Below are 22,016 nucleotides of genomic sequence, written 5' to 3'. Positions count from 1 at the left end.
GACATTATGTGACGTATGTAAGAAGGTGCGCTTGCTGTCTGTGAGAAGGAGAGACAACAAGGAGTGGAAAGAGCCTGTAGTGTAATGCCAGCAGCTAAAAGCAACTGCGTGAGAACGTATTCTTGAATATCACGATATGGTCATTTTCTATATCGCACAGAGACAACCCCGAGTATATCGATATATCGCCCAGCCCTATTCAAAACAATAGATGTGCGCCATTGTCAATTAACCCATCATCAAAACAAATTGGCGGAAGTCCCGTTTTTTAGTCGGGATGTTTCCGTTTTCCTCTTAATCCTTCTCCATTATTTTGTGCAGGGCAATAGGGCCAAAATCTGTATCACGATATAAGTGCTTCACATCGGTTGATAGCGACAACTATTGGTATTTTTTATGACATATCGAAAATAAGGACCATGTGGAAAATATATTAAATGTAAGCATTTTTATTTAACATGTAACCTTCCTCTAAATATAACCCCCCCCCAGCTATTAAAGGGGAACATTATCAGCAGACCTATGTAAGCGTCAATATATACCTTGATGGTGCAGAAAAAAAAACATCTATTTTTTTAACCGATTTCCGAACTCTAAATGGGTGAATTTTGGCAAATTAAACGCCTTTCTGTTTATCGCGCTGGAAGCGATGACGTCAGAATGTGACGTCGCCGAGGTAACACACCCACCATTTTCATTTTCAACACATTACAAACACCGGGTCTCAGCTCTGTTATTTTCCGTTTTTTCGACTATTTTTTGGAACCTTGGAGACATCATGCCTTGTCGGTGTGTTGTCAGAGGGTGTAACAACACTAACAGGGAGGGATTCAAGTTGCACCACTGGCCCCAAGATGCCAAAGTGTCTGCCGCCAGACCCCCATTAAATGTGCCAGAGTGTCTCCACATTTGACCGGCGATGCTAAGACAGACATGGCACAGAGATGTATGGATAACCTGCAGATGCATTTGCAACGATAGTCAACGAAATCACAAAGGTGAGTTTTGTTGATGTTGACTGCCAGCTAATTGATGCTAACATGCTACACTAATCGATGCTAACATGCTATTTACCGGCGGTGCTAAAGCAGACATGGCACAGAGATGTATGGATAACCTGCAGATGCATTTGCAACCATAGTCAACGAAATCACAAAGGTGAGTTTTGTTGATGTTGACTGCCAGCTAATCGATGCTAACATGCTACACTAATCGTTGCTAACATGCTATTTACCGGCGGTGCTAAAGCAGACATGGCACAGAGATGTGAAGTGAAGTGAAGTGAATTATATTTATATAGCGCTTTTCTCTAGTGACTCAAAGCGCTTTACATAGTGAAACCCAATATCTAAGTTACATTTAAACCAGTGTGGGTGGCACTGGGAGCAGGTGGGTAAAGTGTCTTGCCCAAGGACACAACGGCAGTGACTAGGATGGCGGAAGCGGGAATCGAACCTGCAACCCTCAAATTGCTGGCACGGCCACTCTACCAACCGAGCTATACCGCCCCACATGTATGGATAACCTGTAGATGCATTTGCAACTATATTACGTTTCCTTCCACCCACATTTAATGTGAAACAAACACTTACCGATCGACGGATTTAAGTTGCTCCAGTGTCAAAAGATGCGAAAGTCCTGATCGTTTGGTCTGCACATTTTACCGGCGATGCTAACGCAGCTATTCGGCCATGCTATGGCTATGAATAGCGTCAATAGCTATTCGCTCAATAGCTTCGGTTTCTTCTTCAATATTTTCATACTCCAACCATCTGTTTCAATACATGCGTAATCTGTTGAATCGCTTAAGTCGCTGAAATCCGAGTTTGAATCCGAGCTAATGTCGCTATATCTTGCTGTGGTATTCCCATTGTTTGTTTACATTGGCAGCACTGTGTGACGTCACAGGGAAATGGCCAGTGTCTTCGCAGAGAGCGAAAATAAGGCACTTTAAAGCTTTATTTAGGGATATTACGAGACCGGTAAAATTTTGAAAAAAACTTCAAAAAATACAACAAGCCACTGGGAACTGATTTTTATTGTTTTTAAACCTTTTGAAATTGTGATAATGTTCCCCTTTAAAGCAGAAAGGGAAATGTCAACACAACTATGGAAAAAACGTTCAATCAACGTAAAACCAAATTTGAAGATTAAATTGAACACTTGACAATAACCTCGTAAAATGAAGGTGCAAAAATAAGTAATACGTCGGAAATGTTTAATAAAGTGCAACAAAATGGTGCACAGTGTGAAAATGTAAACATAGAGAAACCCGAGAAGAAGTATTTTCTGCAGGTTTAGTACCATGAATTTACAGCTGTGCTCTAAAGGGTGAGCCTGTGCAGCTAAGGTGGAGACAAGCACTTTGCGTCATTTACACACCACATAGGTCTGAATACCGTCCGGTTTTTTTCTTTTAATCCAAAAAACTGCCATACTGTCCAGGTGACTATTCCTGATTCATCCGCAATTTATTCGCTCGCTGCAGAACTCATTATTACTTTATGTTCATTCCATGCAAAGAATCAACTGCCAGACAAAACGACGGCGCAACCAATCCTGATAGTTTATACTGTTACCTAGGGGTGTAACGGTACACAAAAATTTCCGTTCAGTACGTACCTCTGTTCAGAGGTCACGGTTCGGTTCATTTTCGGTACAGTAAGAAAAAAACAAAATATGATTTTTTGGGGTTATTTATTTACCAAATTTGCAAAATCTTCCACCAAAAATATTTTTCTCAGTGGAATATTTGATGTGAAGTAATGGGAACCTTGGATAGGTCAATAATTCATAATAACGTTAATTTTGATTCAATATTATGTTTTGAGCAAGGACAGTTTGAAAGAGAAAAAACAGCTTTGTTTCATTAGTCAACTTGGAACTTTTTCTAAATTAAATTTAGCCTTTAAGCTTTTTTATTTCACTTTTGTTTATGTTTTTGTTTATTTTAATAGTATTTTTAGAATGTGCCGTGGGCCTTTAAAACATTAGCTGTGGGCCGCAAATGGCTTCCTGGGCACACTTTTGACACCCCTGGTATAGATAATAAAAGATAAAATCTGAAAAATCTATGGGTAAAAAGCAGAGCCTGGCGACGCATGCGTGTTTATCATAACTCTCTCTCTGTCTCTGCCCCTCCCTCACCAATGCTGCTGCGCACACAATTTGTTTGGTTTTTAACCCCTTCTTAACACAGAACGTACATTGAAAATACACGCAACCCTAACTTAAAATGCCGGACAGTTGAGGCATTTAAGAAACTCCACCCGGACAGCCCCGCAAAAGAGGACATGTCCCGTGAAAAGAGGAGGTATGGTCAGTCTATCCTAGCCCAGTTGCTGCTACCATGCCTTGCGTTGTGCCTCGGTGTGCATTGTTTACACAACGTGCGGTACGCTACTTAATATGTCCGTGTGGAAACTCGTTCGGTACACCTCAGAACCAAAGCGAAACCCCCGTACCGAAACAGTTCAATACAAATATACGTACCGTTACACCTAGGGCTGGGCGATATTGCCTTTTTTTAATATTGCGATATTTTTGGGCGATATACGATAGATATTACGATATTTTGTTTTGGCCTTGAAAGAACACTTGATGCATATAATCAGAGCAGTATGATGATTCTATGTGTCTACATTCAAACATTCTTCTTCATACTGCATTCATATATGCTACTTTTAAACTTTCATGCAGAGAAGGAAATCACAACTAAGTCAATTGACCAAAAGTGTATTTTTTGAAGTTAAGCAGTGGCACAAACATTCAAGTCATTTCCAAAACAAAGTGCAAGATTGTCAGAGACATTTTAAGTGTCAAATAAAAATGAGCTGCATTATCGAAAATCAAACCGTATTCGTCCTTCACTATGTGGTATGTTACGACGAACGTTATGAAATTCTCTTCATTCTCTAGCGAGTGACTTTTCAAATGATGCTACATATTAGCAGTAATGCTACTTTTTATAGCAACGCTTTCCCCCCACACTTGACAAATTGCGGTTGAATCCGAACCACCGCCATATGATGGAAACCCTGCTGTTTTTATTGGGAATTAAGTCTTCTTTAATTTGTTACCAGATCCGCACCTTCTTTGTCTCGTACGGCTACGTTAGCAGCTAACGTTAGCCACGCCGCTACCTCTCTGTTGGGCGAGGGCGTGTATGTGACATGAGAGTATGTGACGTATGTAAGAATGTGCACCTGCTTGTCTGTGAGGAAAGACAGGAAAGAGCGAGAAGAGTCTGAATGCCCGCAGCTGCGTGACAACGTATACTCAAATATTACGATATAGTCATTTTCTATATCGCACAGAGAAAAACCCGCGATATATCGCCCTGCCCTAGTTACACCCCTACTGTTCCCCTGATTTGCTGTCAGCGTGTCACTCCCACTGATCCGTGATCACTTCCTGCATTGCTGTGTTACCAGAGAGTGAGTGCTTGTGTTCATGCAACCAACCTTGCTTTGCAATTTCCGGTTTCTTCCAACTAAGGGGGGAAAAAAATATATTGCATTTTTTTAACCATGTGCATGTACAGTAAATGGCAGTATTGTCCTGTTTAAGAGTGTCACAACATTGCTGTTTACGGCAGACGAACTGCTTTACGGTAGACGAAATCGTGACTGCTGTTGTTGTGTGTTGTTATCGCGCCGGGAGGACGTTAATGAAACTGCCTAACAATAAACCCACATAAGAAACCAAGAACTTGCCCTCCATCATTCTACAGTTATAACGTCATTGGGCAGACACGCTGTTTACATTGTGGGAAAGCGGACGTGAAAACAGGCTGTCCTCACTCAGGTCTGCATGGAAAAAAATTTAATGCATTTTTTTATCGATATATTGATATTGTTTTATCGCCCGTTAAATATCGCGTGGGCGGCTCATGTAAGTAGACGTTTGTGCGATCATTAGGCGCCTGGCAGCTTTGTGCGTCTCACACAAAACTATCACTTTGTACGTCGTGTAACACATTTGAACGTGCTTCCTTCTCTGCCGCGCTCACTTTTCAGTGCGTCATCCAGCCGTTGCAGTTGTCGCGATCCTTCTCATCTGTCGGAATGCCACACAATGCAGCCACGGGCGGAACAATAAGGGTCTCTCCATAGGAAGGCTGTGTGTGTGTGTGTGTGTGTGGGGGGGGGGGTTGCTTATCTCCACAGCACAGGTGCATCCTCGCTCGCAGATAGCTGGTTCTCTGGCGGCGGATTATAATGATTCGTCGCTCGATTCCGTGGATTTTTTAAGAGGGTGAGTTGGGGGTGTTGGGGGTGTTCACGGCTAACTCGTGACTTTTACCCAACACCCGCTCAGGGAGTCAACTCTTTTCACGCCGCCTTGTACTTCCTGTCGCAATGAGTCAGCTTTACGGGTGAGCGGGGTGAACTCAAAACAGCCATTATGCCCGGCGCCCCCTCCGAAAAAAAATAAATCCCTTCCGTCTTTCCTTACATTATTAATCGGGCGGCTGGACGGTAATTAGAGGCCGATGAATTATTTAAGCCACAAGATGGCCTTGAATATTTACATTGCAGTCGCTTTCTTTACAGTTACAATTAATTATAGTTACGTGTTTACAGCGTTGGCTCCAGTATTAAGAAAAGGAGTCATATATTTGCATACTCCCCACACTGTGATGAGCCAATGAGACGGTCCCATTCAGTGCAATAACATGGCAACGTGGATTCAAGTCATATCAGCCACGTTGAATTTGTTTCAACTCGCTGCCAGCAGACGACCCCCACCACCAGCACCTCCCATTAGCTCCTCCCATCAAGTTCACCTCAGTGGCTCCACGGCACCTCCAGGCGTGGGCCGACCTCCCCCTCGGCCCCTGCTCTGGTGTTGGCGCTGATGGAAAAGACACTGTGGTGAAATGACAGCTAAAGAGGGGGCCCCTCCCTTTAGTTCTGCCCTAACCCCGCCCCCTTTGACATCCTCCTATCCCAAAACGTATCCATAGCTGCAACATCTTTCTGGTAAGCTTCAGCTCCCTCGCCCCTTCTGCTTTTTTTTTTTTCCTCCCTGCCTTGCCTTAGCCTCTGCTCGGAGCCTGACTCAATCAATCAGAACAACCAGGTCACAGTCCTGGATTGTAACATGGCAACCGAGTGTGTGTGTGTGTTTGTGTGCATTTACGTGTGTGTGTGCTCGTGCGTGTGATATCTAGGCCAGTGCTTTTCAGACATGTGCTGCTGAGAAGTTTGCAGAAGTTCCACAGCAGCTGATCACACCGAGAACTGGTGATAAAATCAGATGTTTGCTCGGAGCGAACAGATAATGGCAAGGGTGTCGGGTTGGTGGGCACACGTGGACGTAGAACAATGTAAAAGAGGCGCCTTTTCAATGTTGTCTTAGCATTAAAGGGGAACATTATCACCAAACCTATGCAAGCGTCAATATATACCTTGATGTTGCAGAAAAAGACCATGTATTTTTTTAACCGATTTCCGAACTCTAAATGGGTGAATTTTGGCAAATTAAACGCCTTTTTGTTTATGTGTCTTTTAGCGATGACGTCAGAACATGACGTCACCGAGGTAACACACCCGCCATATTCATTTTCACATTCCAAACACCGGGTCTCAGCTCTTTTATTTTCCGTTTTTTCGACTATTTTTTGGAACCTTGGAGACATCATGCCTCGTGGGTGTGTTGTCGGAGGGTGTAACAACACTAACAGGGAGGGATTCAAGTTGCACCACTGGCAAGAAATGTGCCGCCAGACCCCCATTGAATGTACCAAAGTGTCTCCACATTTGACCGGCGATGCTAAGACAGACATGGCACAGAGATGTATGGATAACCTGCAGATGCATTTGCAACCATTAAGTCAACAAAATCACAAAGGTGAGTTTTGTTGATGTTGTTGACTTATGTGCTAATCAGACATATTTGGTCACGGCATGACTGCCAGCTAATCGATGCTAACATGCTACGCTAATCGATGCTAACATGCTATTTACGCTAGCTGTATGTACATTTGAAACTAGATACCCACATTTAATGCGAAACAAACACTTACCAATCGACGGATTTAAGTTGCTCCTGTGTCACAAGATGCGAAAGTCCTGATCCTTTGGTCCGCACATTTTACCGGCGATGCTAATAAGGCAGCCATGCTCTGGGCCACTTCATTAGGTACATCCACGCTATGGCCGAATAGCGTCAATAGCTAGTCGCTCAATAGCTTCAATTTCTTCTTCAATTTCGTTTTCGCTATCTGCTTCCATACTCCGACCATCGGGGCGGCATAGCTCGGTTGGTAGAGTGGCCGTGCCAGCAACTTGAGGGTTGCAGGTTCGATTCCCGCTTCCTCCATCCTAGTTACTGCCGTTGTGTCCTTGGGCAAGACACTTTACCCACCTGCTCCCAGTGCCACCCACACTGGTTTAAATGTAACTTAGATATTGGGTTTCACTATGTACAGGGCTCTGAGTCACTAGAGAAAAGCGCTATATAAATATAATTCACTTCACTTCAATGCATGCGTAATCTGTTGAATCGCTTAAGCCGCTGAAATCCGAGTCTGAATCCGAGCTAATGTCGCTATATCTTGCTGTGGTAACCGCCATGTTGTTTGTATTGGCAGCCATGTATGACGTCACAGGGAAATGGATAGTGGTTTCGAAGATAGCGGAAATAAGGCACTTTAAAACTTTATTTAGGGATATTCCGGGACCGGTAAAATTTTGAAAAAAACTTAAAAAAATATAACAAGCCACTGGGAACTGTTTTTTTATTGTTTTTAACCTTTTGAAATTGTGATAATGTACCCCTTTAAAGGAATGGTGAAATAGCAGGTCTGTACGGGGACATGTCGCTCTAAGCTGGGGGTGTTCAACGTGCGGCCCGCAGCTAATCGTTTTCTGCAAAAATTGCAAAATTGATAGTATTGCAAAAATAAATTAAAAAAACATTTTAAAAAAGTGGAATGAGGTGAAATCTAATTAGAAAAAGTGTCAATGTTGACACAAAGCTGCCATGCAGGCAGTTTTTTTTCCTTTTGTCTTTATTCTCTTTTTGTTTTTCCATTGCTCAAAAAAAAAGGACCAAAAAATCTGTTATAATGAATTATTACTTAAAAATGATCACTTTAAAATGTTTTATGTAGAAAAAATATTGCATATGTTGTATGGTTGCCATATAAAACATCAACGTTTTGACAAAAGAGCATAAAACAAACAAAATAATAGTTCAAACTTAAAATGGACAGATATATCGGAAGTTGATCTTGAAATTTTAGTGTTAAAAGTAAAAAAAAAAAAAAACTAATAAAAATGCATCACTTTATGAGTGGAGAACCTTTCGGATCTCAAATATATTTTGTAGGATTTTATTTAACTTTTCACTGTGATTACTCAAAAATATTAAATAATTCAAATCAATGGTGTCCTGCATTATTGATCTTTGAGGGCTTTAATTGCTAAATAAAGGAACTCTCCTGAATGAATCAATAAAGTACTATCTATCTATCTAAATACTGCATATTTCAGTTTTACTATAAAAAAAACAAAGTTGTCTTGGACAGAAAAGTCATAAAACCTTATTTGTTTTACTTTATATCAACCTCAAGTTGATATAGAGATTTACTGTAACCATTTAATAATTAAAAAAAAAAATAATTTGACATATTTTTACATTTTAGTGACTGCTCCACAGGAGCCCTAAGGATTAAAAAAAAATATATATATATTTTGTTATGGTTTGAAAATGAAAAATATCAAAATGGCCCCTGCATGCTTAAATTTTTCCGTGTATGGCCCTCTGTGGAAAACGTTTGGACACTCCTGCTCTAAGCACTCATGTAGCTACGGGCTAATGTGTGTTGAATCTAGATCACCGCTTTACTCTGGTCCACCTGTGTTTTGTTTCCTTTGAACGTCAACAGGAGCTGGGAATTTCAGGGTACTAGATATGACAACAAACTGTCAAATATTCAGTAAAACAACAGAAGTTTGTATGCAAACTCAAACACAGTGAAGCATTTTTTAGTACGAATTCAACAAACCTTTTAAAGTGGTCGTTATCTCAGAAACATGGATAGATGCTATAAAAGTAGGGATGTCCAATAATATCGGACTGTCGAGATTATCGGCCGATAAATGCTTTAAAATGTATTATCGGAAATGATCGGTATCGGTTACAAAAAGTAAAATTTATGACTTTTAAAACGCCACTGTGTACGCGGACGAAGGGAGGAGTATCGAGCGCCAATAAACCTTAAAGGCACTGCCTTTGCATGCCGGCTCGATCATATAATATCTACGGCTTTTCACACACACAAGTGAATGCAAGCATACTTGGTCAACAGCCATACAGGTCACACTGAGGGTGGCCGTATAAACAACTTTAACACTTACAAATATGCGCCACAATGTGAACCCACACCAAACAAGAATGACAAATTTTGGGAGAACATCCACACCGTAACACAACATAAACACAACAGAAGAAATACCCAGAACCCCTTGCAGCACTAACTCTTCCAGGGCACTACAATATACACCCCCCACCTCAACCCCGCCCACCTCGTCCTCCTCATTCTCTCAAAGGGAGAGCAAGTCCCAAATTCCAAGCTGCTGTTTTGAGGCATGTTAAAATAAAATAATGCACTTTGTGACTTCAATAATTGATATGGAATTTTTTTCCATAACTTGAGTTGATTTATTTTGGAAAACCTTGCTACATTGTTTAATGCATTCAGCGAGGCATTCCACGGCTGTATGTATCGTATCGGTAGATATCGGTAATTAAGAGTTGGACAATATCGGAACATCCGATATCAGCAAAAAAGCCGTTATCGGACATCTCTGTAAAAAAGCAATGGATTTTAAATTGGAAGGGTATGAACTAAATGATATAAACAGAACCAACAACAACAGAGTGGGAGGAGCTGTGTATGATAAATAACTTAAACTACAAATTGGTATAAATATGTCATTAGCTATTGATAATATCTTAGAATGTCTAACCTTTGAAATATGTCATGAAAAAAAACAAGAACGTTTCATCAATCATCTGCATATGATGCTCACCTAAGTCAAACATTGATATATGTTTGAGAACTGGAGTAAGGTCAAAAAATGACTATGTGTAGACTTTAGCATTGACCTCTTGAACCCCAACAAACGAAAGCCCATAGATGACTTTATAGACACAATGTATAGCCTGAGTTTATTATCCTGCAAGCAGAATCTCAGGACACAGCGCCACACTAATGATATTGAAAATAATTCCCCAAGTCGTCTGCTAAGATCCGACATCAGTGATCATCTGCCACTTTTCATAATCGATGACGGAAACGACAAGAAGAGGAACGCCGATGACAGAAAGACATTTCAAAGAATATACCCAGAACAAAGTATGACAGCTTTCAAGAATGATCTGAGAGATCAAAGTTAGGACAATTCATACAGTGATGTAGATGATGCATATGGTAATTTTGATACTTTCAAGAAGCATTATGGCAAACATTGTCCATTGAAACAACCTGGTTAAAAGCAAAATAAACCAAAAGGACTGAAAAATGCTTGCAACAAGAAAAATGTAGAACACAAAGATCAACAGAGGCAGAAAACAAGTACAAAATGTATAAGAACAAGCTAACTGGCATACTTAGAACACGTAGGAAAGAACATTAGTCAACTATTTGATCAAAACAAAAACAAATGGAGAGCAACATGGGGCATTCTAAATAGCATTGTTAACAATGATGCTAAGAAGGATTATCCTGAATAATTCTCAGATGGAAATGTAAAAAAATGACAATATGAACAGAGTAGTTGAAAGCTTCTGTGAACATTAGACGGAATCTGGAGGAAAAGATTCCAGATTTCAAGTCAGTTGAGGACTTCAATGACACTAAAGACAGAAATCCCAACTTGGTGTTCCTCAGAGGTGTGACAAAAAAGGAAATAATGAATATTGTTAAAAAGTTTTAATCCAAGATTTTGACTGATTGTAAGAGAAATGATAAAAAAAGGTTATTGAGAAGATTTCCGAAACTTTAACTTATATCAGCGACCTACCATTTGAAACGGGCAAATTCTCAGACAAAAACGAAAATAGCAAAAGTCGTGCCAATTTATAAGTCGGGAGACAATCACCAGTTTACAAACTACAGACCTCTCTACTTCAACAATGTGCTAAAATGATTGAAAAACTGTTTAACAACCGATTGGACAAATTCATAAACAAAAATGAATACAGAGCCAACGTTTAGACATCAATGGAAATAACGGATGAGATCACCAATGCAATATCAGTCTATCCATTTTCTACCGTTTGTCCCTTTTGGGGTGGTAGGGCATTTGGTACACCTTGGACAGGTTGCCACCTCATCACAGAGCCAAGACAGTCAGACAGACAACATTCACACTCACATTAGATAGCAAAAATGTTTTGCTGCAGTGTTTATGCATTTAACAAAAGTATTTTGAGACAATTAATTATAATATCTTAAGAAACAATTTAGAATGGTTTGGCATCAGAAAGTTAGTTTTGAACTGGCTAAGAAGCTACTTAACCAACAGGAGGCAATGCGTGAATATAGAACAAACGTTTGTGGCGTACCTCAGGGATCAATACTAGGACCAAAATTGTTCATTCTTTATACAAACAACTTTTGTAAAGTCACAAATGACTTCAAGTTAGTATTATTTGCAGATGATACAACTCTGTTAAGTTCAGGAGAAAACACACAAAGGCTAATACAAATAATAACAGATTGGTAAAAACAGACCATCTTTGAATCTCAGTAAAACTAAAATATTTTAATTCGGTAACAGTAGAAGGGACAGTCAAACACAAATACAAAGGGTAAAGAAAATCACATTTCTAGGTGTGGCGATTGATGATAAAATTAATTGGAAACCTCAAGTAAAAATATATGACGTAAATTAGAAAGAAACACCTCGATAATTAACAAGCACTCCATATTCTCTTTTTGATTGATTGATTGATACTTTTATTAGTAGATTGCACAGTACAGTACATATTCCGTACAATTGACCACTAAATGGTAACACCCCAATAAGTTTTTCAACTTGTTTAAGTCGGGGTCCACGTTAATCAATTCTGTTCGCCCGTGTTCCCGTCTGAGTTGTTGTGTAGAAATATGGGGAAATAATGACAAAACTACACTTCTGTCACTAATGGTGTTACAGAAAAGCTCAGTTAGAATAATAAAGTACTATCTAACTACATAATGTTGGATAGAGAGGACATACAAACCCTTTATTTATTGAATCAAAAATGTTGAATTCAACGACTTTGTGCATTTGCAAACGGCTAGAATTATGTACAAAGCAAACTTATAACCTGCTGCTGAGAATGTACAACAATTCTGCTCAAGAAAAGAGGAGAAATTGTAATCTAAAATATTTGTCTGCACGTACAACACTTAAGACCTTTATCTTATCAGTATGTGGAATTAAATTGATTAGGCAAGGAAATCAAACGACACAGTAATATGATTCATTTTTAAGAGACTGTTTACAAACTACAAATGTTCACAAAGTACAAAGAAGAACTACGATAAACATCTTGAACAAATACACGGGTTGAAACTGGTATAATATGAAAAGGCGTAGGATCAAATAACCTCCGCTTCTTCCTACTCCTTTTCGGACGTGCTAAGCAACTGGAAATATGTGCACTACATTGTAATTCTATTACCGTATTTCCTTGAATTGCCGCCGGGGCGCTCATTATTTTAAAACTTCTTCTCATTCCGGCGCTTACCAAAGGCATGCGGTAAATTTAGGCCTGCGCTTATAAATTTGAGTGTGATGTAAGGATACCATCATGAAAAGCACATTTAATAAAAAAAAATGTTGTTATGGTCTTACCTTTACTTATAAATGAAGTCCATGTGCAGCTCTTTCTGATCAAAAGCATTGATAACTTGTTTATAGAAGTCTTCCTTATCTTTCTGCAGTTTTAAAAGTCTCTCTGTCTCGATGGAAATCTTCCTTTATTACCTCCTGCTTCGACTAAAAGTCCAGTTTAGAAAGCTGTTTTATTTTACATATGTAATCCTCCATGTTAAAAGTGCAGGCGAGAGGAAAAAATAAACGATCGCTCCTCACTCTTGCTGCTGGTTGTCACTTCTTCTGCAGCCGAGTAGTCGCAAGAAGGATCACTAGCGCCCTCTACCACCAGGAGGCGGGAGTCATTTAATGACTCATATTTGACACACGCAGCTACGGTATATTAATAAAACATAGCTGCTTACTGTTCTTTTTAGCATATTCAATAGCTTGGACCTTAAATCCTACTGAATAGCTCTTAATCTTCTTTACTTTAATGCGATTTCCAATTATTGAAATCAGCCTCCTCCATTTTGAAAATGATGACAGGTGAAGTGTCACTCGTGACGTGACGAGTTTGACCCAGTTGAAATTCAAGACATATGCTAATTATTTTGCGAAACGAGTTTGACCCGGCGGAAATTCTAGACATGCGCTAATAAAAATAATGTTTTGCGAAACGAGCCCGATTGTAGCTGAGATAGGCACCAGCGCCCCCCGCGACCCCAAAGGAGAATAAGCGGTAGAAATGGATGGAGTTTGACCCGGCGTTAATCCTGAGCCGGCGATAATGCTAAGCATGCGCTAATTATTTTGCGAAACGAGTTTGACCTGGCAGTAATTCTAGGCAGGCGCATATATATACCCGGCGCCATTTCAAGGAAATACGGTATATGCAATTTGAAGTGAAGTGAATTGATTGATTGATTGATTGATTGAAACTTTTATTAGTAGATTGCACAGTTCAGTACATATTCCGTACAATTGACCACTAAATGGTAACACCCCAATAAGTTTTTCAACTTGTTTAAGTCAGGGGTCTACGTAAATCAATTCATGGTAGAAGTGAATTGATTTATATTTATATAGTGCTTTTTCTCTAGTGACTCAAAGCACTTTACATAGTGAAACCCAATATGGAAGTTAGATTTAAAGCAGTGTGGGTGGGCACTGGGAGCAGGTGGGTAAAGTGTCTTGCCCAAGGACACAACGGCAGTGACTAGGATGGAGGAAGCAGGGATCGAACCTGCAACCCTCAAGTTGCTGGCACGGCCACTCTACCAACCGAGCTTTACTGCCACCAAGTAAACTGAAAGTGAACTGAACTGGCTCACAACAGCGATAATATCTGGAAGTGGATGGGGGTGAAACAAAAACTAAATATTTTATATTTTGCCGCATCATTTAACCGGAGTACAAACAGCAATACCGCAATAACACACTGTCACTTCCTAACTTCCCTCAATCATCAGGATCTCCTGATGATTGAGGGAAGCCCTCATGAAACAGTTCTGTAGAGATGAAGTAGTCTTGTGATTTTTCCCACACCTGCATATTGCGTTCTACCACGGTATCGAGCACTATTCTCTGGATAATCCAATCAAGACATACATATATGTATATATATATATATATATATATATATATATATATATATATATATATATATATATATATATATATATATATATATATATATATATATATATAATTCTTTTTTCTTTGTCGTACAATACCGGAAGTTGCAAACAAGAGCACTCACCCTCTGGTAATCGAGCCACGCAAGAAGTGATCGGTGGGAGTGACACACAAACAGCCAATTTGGTGACGGTATCGACTATCAAGTTTGGTTGCACCATCTCGCTGTCTTGTGGTTGATTCTTTCCATGGAGTGAGAAGATAAGGTAAACATTTGTGCTAAATTAAACAGTACGGCAGCACTTTTTAATGATCTTTTTCAAATGGATCAATAACGTATGTAAATGACGCGAGACGCTCATACCCGCCAAGACGGATATTACCACACCGCCTTAGCCGTGCTCACCCTTTAGAGCATTGGTTCTCAACCTTTTTTCAGTGATGTACCCCCTGTGAAAATTTTTTTAATCCAAGTACCCCCTAATCAGAGAAAAGCATTTTTGGTTGAAAAAAAGAGATGAAGTAAAATACTGCACTATGTCATCAGTTTCTGATTTATTAAATTGTATAACAATGCAAAATATTGCTCATTTGGAGTGGTCTTTCTTCAACTATTTGGAAAAAATATATATAAAAATAACTAAAAGTTTGTTGAAAAATAAACAAGTGATTCAATTATAAATAAAGATTTCTACACATAGAAGTAATCATCAACTTAAAGTGCCCTCTTTGGGGATTGTAATAGAGATCCATCTGGATTCATCAACTTATTTATAAACATTTCTTCACAAAAAAAGAAATCTTTAACATCAATATTTATGGAACATGTCCACAAAAAATCTGTCCGTCAACACTGAATATTGCATTGTTGCATTTCCTTTCAGTTTATGAACTTACATTCATATTTCGTTGAAGTATTACTCAACAAATATATTTATAAAGGATTTTTTAATTGTTGCTCTTTTTAGAATATTTTTAAAAAATCTAACGTACCCCTTGGCATACCTTCAAGTACCCCCAGGGGTACGCGTACCCCCATTTGAGAACCACTGCTTTAGAGCACAGCTGTAACTTCCTGGCACTAAACCTGCAGAAAATAGTTATTCTCAGTGTTCTCTTTGTTTACGTTTTTACACGTTGCACTTTTTGTTACACTCTTAAGTATTTCTTACATGTTCCTTAGTTTTGCACCTTCACTTAAAGAGCTTATAGTTGCCTGTTCATTGTGATTTTACAATTTTGTTTTCCCTGCTTGTGTTGACATTTCCTTTCTTTTCTGCTTTGATAGCTACAAGGATTATAATTGCATTTTGAATACTGTATTTTTTGGACTATAAGTCGCAGTTTTTTTTCATAGTTTGGCTGGGGGTGCGACATATACTCTGGAGCGACGTATGTGTGAAATTATTAACAGATACCGTAAAATATCAACTAATATTTATCTCATTCGCGGAAGAGACGAAGAAAATGTCAGCAATGGTCACATACATGTCAACCAATGAGAATTCGGCGGGGCAGAAGTATATTGTGGGTCATGGAATGCTAACTGCTGTATGCTATATGCTACTGGCGTAGCTATTAAAATGGATCATTTCATTGTTGGCGGTAACTTATAAAAGCTGAGAAGTGCTGAACAAAAATGGCGTTGAAAAGGAGATCATGTAGTGCAGATTACAAGCTGGATGTAGTGAAATATGCAGCAAAAAACAACAAGAGGAAGCAGCGCATACCTTTGGAGTTGGCAGAGTTGTTTACAAGCGACATCGAGGAAGGAGATTTCATGGGATTTATGGATTAGGAGTGAGAGATAGTTTGGTAAAAGTATAGCATGTTTTATATGTTATAGTTATTTGAATGACTCTTACCATAATATGTTAGGTTAACATAGCAGTTGCTTATTTATGCCTCATATAACCTACACTTATTCAGCCTGTTGTTTACTATTCTTTATTTATTTTTAATTGCCTATTAAATGTCTATTCTCGGTGTTGGATTTTATCAAATAAATTTCCCCCAAAAATGCGACTTATACTCCAGTGCGACATATATATGTTTTTTTCCTTCTTTATTATGCATTTTCAGCCGGTGCGATTTATACTCCGGAGCGATTTATAATCCGACAAATACAGTACAAATGTTTACATTTAATTTATATTTCTTCTGGTCCTTTTTTTTTGGATTACTCACCAATAATTATCCATTTTGACCAATTTAAAACCCTCGCATCGTGATACAGTTTTCAGCCACACCGCCCGGCCCTACCACTATCAGACTGACTAAAATGAACGACGTTAGGGCTAAAAAACATTCCATCATCGTGTTGCATTATCTCACAGAAGGCCCCGCTGTGTGAAAAGACGGCCATGTTTTTAGAGAGCAAATAAAGAGAGCTTTTTCTCCGGCTGCTAATACTCATTCATTAATCAACTCACCCCCCACCAACTCACTTATGCAAACACAAAATAACTGCTAGTTGCCATGACAGCACCCCACCCCCCTCCCCTCCTCTCTCTTGCAGGGATTGTGTGTCGGATGGGGACTAACTAAACCGGTTGTTAATATCTGATGTGGAGGGGAGGAAGGGGGGCTGGTGATGCACGCTAAGGTCACCACCTTGCAGCCTTTTTCAAGACCTTTTCTTCTTCCCATGTCTTCACAGCAAAGCTTGCTGAGGCAGCAGGAGCGCGTGGAGGAGCGCGTGCAGGAGATCGAGGAGCAGCTATGCAAGCTGGATTCAGACAAGTGTGTGGTGGAGGTACGTTGGAGGAACCTTCTATGTGGAGGGGGGGGGGGCACTCGGAGTATCGTTTTAAAGCCCTACTGAAATGAGATTTTCTTATTTAAACGGGGATAGCAGGTCCATTCTATGTGTCATACTTCAGTGTTTTCAACCACTGTGCCGCGGCACACTAAGATACAGTCTGGTGTAACGTGGGAGATTATGTATTTTCACCTATTTGGGTTAAAAATATTTTTTGCAAAGCAGTAATTATAGTCTGCAAATGATGTGTCGTGCTGTCGAGAGCTCGGCAGTGACCGTGTAATGCTCTTCCATATCAGTAGGTGGCAGCTGGTAGCTAATTGCTTTGTAGATGTCGGGAACAGTGGGAGGCAGTGTGCAGGTAAAAAGGTGTTTAATGCTTAAACCAAAAATAAACAAAATACGAGTGCCCCTTAAGAAAAGCCATTGAATCTTAGGGAAGGCTATGCTGAACGAAACTAAAACTGATCTGGTTACGAAGTAAACAAAAATTGAATGCCGGACGACAGCAAAGACTTACTGTGGAGCAAAGGCAGCGTCCACAATGTACATCAGAACATAACATGGCAATCGACAATGTCCCCACAAAGAAGGATGAATACGACTGAAATATTCTTGATTGCTAAAACTAAATAGATGCGGGAAATATCGCTCAAAGGAAGACATGAAACTGCTCCAGGAAAATACCAAAAAAAGAGAAAAAGCCAGCAAAATAGGAGCCAAGACAAGAACTAAAACACTACACACAAGAAAACTCAAAATAAGTCAGGGCGGGATGTGACAGGTGGTGACAGTACACCTACTTTGAGACAAGACCTATATTGCTTGGTTATGGTTTAAAGTCGTATCCAACAATTGCGACAACGACGTTTTAATGTCAACTGAGATTTGTTATTTAATAATTTCTGCTGGTGGTGTGCCTCTGGATTTTTTCAACGCAAAAAATATGCCTTGGCTCAAAAAAGGTCGAAAAACACTGTCATACTTGATCATTTCGCGATATCGCCATATTTTTGCTGAAAGGACTTAGTAGAGAACATCCACCATAAAGTTGGCAACTTTTGGTCGCTAATAAAAAAGCCTTGCCTGTAGCGGAAGTAGCAGACGATGTGCGCGTGACATCACAGGTTGTGGAGCTCCTCACTTCTGAACATTGTTTACAAATATGGCCTCAGGCGGCTAGAGCGATTCGGACCAAGAAAGCGACAATTTCCCCATTCATTTGAGCGAGGATGAGGATAGTGAGAGTGAAGGACTAGAAAAAAAAAAGTTAAAACATTTTTTTCTTTAAAAAGGCAAGGGCAGTGAGAGCGATTCAGATGTTATTAGACACATTTACTAGGATAATTCTGGAAAATCCCTTATCTGCTTATTGTGTTACTAATGTTTTAGTGAGATTACCGTATTTCCTTGAATTGCTGCCGGGGCGCTAATTAATTTAAAACCTCTGCTCACTCCTGCGCTTACCAAAGGCATGCGGTAAAATTAAGCATGCGCTAATTATTTTAAAACCTCTTCTCACTCCGGCACTTACCAAAGGCATGCAGTAAAGATTTTATTGTGATGTAAGCTTGGACCTTAAATCCTACTGGATAGGTCTTAATCTTCTTCAATTTATGCGATTTCAAATTACCTGTATTAAAATCAGCCTCCTCCATTTTGAAAATGATGACAGGAGAAGTGTCACTCGTGACGTCACAAGTTTGACTTGGCGGTAATACTAAGCATGCGCTAATAATTTTGCGAAGCGAGTTTGACCCGGCAGTAATTCAAGGCAGGCGCATACTATATACCCTGCGGCAATTCAAGGAAATACGGTATATGGTACCTAAAAGTCGGAGGGGTGTAGTGACCGCCAGTGTCTACGTTAGGAGGAGGTAATAGTCCACAGCTGCAGGCGGATGCAAGCTCCGCTCATAACTACGGTAAGAGCCGACTTATTACCACAATTTTCTCACCGAAACCTGCCGGTTGACATGTGGTCGGGATCCATGTTCGATTGACTGCTCTGTTCCATAGTAAAGCTTCACCTTTGGGAATTGTGTTGCTAAAGGCGGCCGCAATACACCGCTTCCCACCTACATCTTTCTTCTTTGACGTCTCCATTATTAATTGAACAAATTGCAAAAGATTCAGCAACACAGATGTCCAGAATACTGTGGAATTATGCGATTAAAGCAGACTACTTATAGCTGGGATCGGGCTGGAAAAAAATGTCCGCTACAACCGGTGACGTCAAACGCACGCGTCATCATACCGCGACGTTTTCAAGAGGACACTTAGCGGGAAATTTAAAATTGCAATTTAGTAAACTAAAGCGGCCGTATTGTCATGTGTTGCAATGTTAATATTTCATCATTGATATATAAACTATCAGACTGCGTGGTCGCTAGTAGTGGCTTTCAGTAGGCCTTTAATTGACGTTTGTTTCCGCCGTTGAAGGACCGCGTGTGCGAGCTGAAGGAGGACGTGCGTCTGCAGTACCAGCGCATGCACCAGCTCCTGGAGGAGGACCTGGGACGCACGCTGGAGGCCCTGGAGCGGGCCCAAGCCCGCTTCTGCCAGGAGAACGCCGCCCAGGTGCTGGCGCTGGGCGAGCAGCGCCACGAGGCCCAGAAGCTGATGAGCTCCATCAACACGGCCTTTGGCAAGGCGGAGGAGCTGAGCTTCATGAAGAACACCAAGCCCGTCAAGATCCTCACTGACAGGTGCCACTCTCCTACCCGTAGATCTTGTTGAGTATTCAATGGCCTGCGCGGGGTCTCACCTGGCATGTTATGTCCCGCAGGTCCCAGGCCTGTGTGGGGAACAGTCTGGCCCCCTATAAAGTAGGGAACCTCAACGCCAAGCTGTTCCTCTCCGAAATCTCCAAACGAGAGAAGAGCTTGAAGAGAACTCTGGAAGGTACGAAGTCAAACATTTGTTGCTTCATAGTAGGGCTGGACTTATGGCCTTTTATTTTATTTTCTTTAATTGACATCCAGCAGCAGACATTTCTATCCATTAAATCTTATTCATATACATCATATAACTGTTGTCTACCCTAAACACGCAGAGAAAAACAAAAACAAAGTAGTATCTACAAATACATCAATTAAATAAGCAAAAAATAAATGCATTGATAATAATATTAAACAGAAATAAAATAAAATAAATATAAACAGATACATCACCTACACACATATACATATATATATACACATACAGGGAGTAATCTTTTCTTTTTTTTTTAAACAGTACACTAATTCGAGAGATTTAAGTAAGGCTTATGAGGCGTGACATAGTTGACCCAGTTTTCCCAGTATGAAGTACATTTTTCCAATTTATAATTAATAAAGGCAGTTATCTTCTCCATCATATATATATATATATATATATATATATATGTATATATATATATATATATATATATATATATATATGTATTAATATCTATATATTTTATTAATATCACAATATTTTTAGCCAATGTCCCGATACACGATATATATCTCGATATTTTGCCTTAGCCTTGAATGAACACTTGATACATATAATCACAGCAGTATGATGATTCTATGTGTCTACATTAAAACATTCTTCTTCATACTGCATTAATATATGCTCATTTTAAACTTTCATGCAGAGAGGGAAATCACAACTAAGTCAATTGACCAAAACTGTATTTATTAAACAGTTATTAAGCAGTAGCACAAACATTCATGTCATTTCCAGTGCAAGATTGTCAGAGACCTTCTAAAACAAGCTATTTGTGCACTTTAGTGCATGATGTCACTAAGATGACATATAAAAACAACACTAAATTAAAGTGCACTTTTTGTACAGAATGCCAGGACAATAGTTTAAAGGGGAACATTATCAGCAGACCTATGTAAGCGTCAATATATACCTTGATGTTGCAGAAAAAAGACCATATGTTTTTTTAACCGATTTCCGAACTCTAAATGGGTGAATTTTGGCGAATTAAACGCCTTTCTGTTTATCGCGCTGGAAGCGACGACATCAGAACGTGACGTCACCTCGGTACTCAACGCCATTTTTCCCTACAAATCAGACGCATCGAGTCAAATCAGCCCTGTTATTTTCGGTGTGTTGTCAGAGGGTGTAACAACACCATCAGGGGCGGATTCAAGTTGATTAACGTAAAATGTTTATCGATTAGCACGGCATGCTAATCGATGCTAACATGCTATTTAGGCTGGCTGTGTGTACATATTGCAGCATTATGCCTCATTTGTAGCTATATTTGCATCCAGCCTTTCCCTCCACCCACATTTAATGCCAAACAAACACTTAGCAATCGACGGATTTAAGTTGCTCCAGTGTCAAGAGATGCAAAAGTCCCCCGTTTGGTTTTTACCGGCGATGCTACGACAGACATGGCACAGAGATGGCAAGAATGTCTGGATATCCTGCGACACTCAAAGCAGATGCATTCCCAACGATAAAGTCAACGAAATCACAAAGGTGACTGTTGTTGTTGTTATTGACTTATGTGCTAATGAGACACATTTGGTCGCAGCATGACTGCCAGCTAATCGATGCTAACATGCTATTTAAGCTACCTGTATGTACATTTGAAACTATATTTACATCCAGCGTTTACTTCCACCCACATTTAATGCCAAACAAACACTTAACAATCGACGGATTTAAGTTGATCCAGTGTCAATGCGAAAGTCCTGATCGGTTGGTCTGCTCATTTTACCGGCGATGCTAACACAAAGATGGCCGAATAGCGTCAATAGCTATTTGCTCAATAGCTTCAGTTTATTCTTCAATTTCGTTTTCGCTATCTG

The 22,016-nt window shown here is 39.8% G+C and overlaps 1 protein-coding gene across 1 annotated transcript in view; it reads left to right on the top strand.

Annotated features, from left to right (window-relative positions):
- Nucleotides 1-22,016, top strand: part of trim8b (tripartite motif containing 8b) — a 40,397-nt gene that overhangs the window by 4,591 nt on the left and 13,790 nt on the right. Inside the window, exons 2-4 of the mRNA XM_061907459.1 lie at nucleotides 17,116-17,211; nucleotides 19,660-19,925; nucleotides 20,006-20,121. Coding sequence (XP_061763443.1) covers nucleotides 17,116-17,211; nucleotides 19,660-19,925; nucleotides 20,006-20,121 — 478 coding nt within the window. The remainder of the gene's footprint in view (nucleotides 1-17,115; nucleotides 17,212-19,659; nucleotides 19,926-20,005; nucleotides 20,122-22,016) is intronic.

The sequence above is a fragment of the Nerophis ophidion genome, linkage group LG08, assembly GCF_033978795.1.
Source record: "Nerophis ophidion isolate RoL-2023_Sa linkage group LG08, RoL_Noph_v1.0, whole genome shotgun sequence".
NCBI classification, from domain to species: domain Eukaryota; kingdom Metazoa; phylum Chordata; class Actinopteri; order Syngnathiformes; family Syngnathidae; genus Nerophis; species Nerophis ophidion.
Note: the sequence above shows the minus strand (reverse complement) of the source record. Positions and strands in the feature narration are given on the sequence as shown.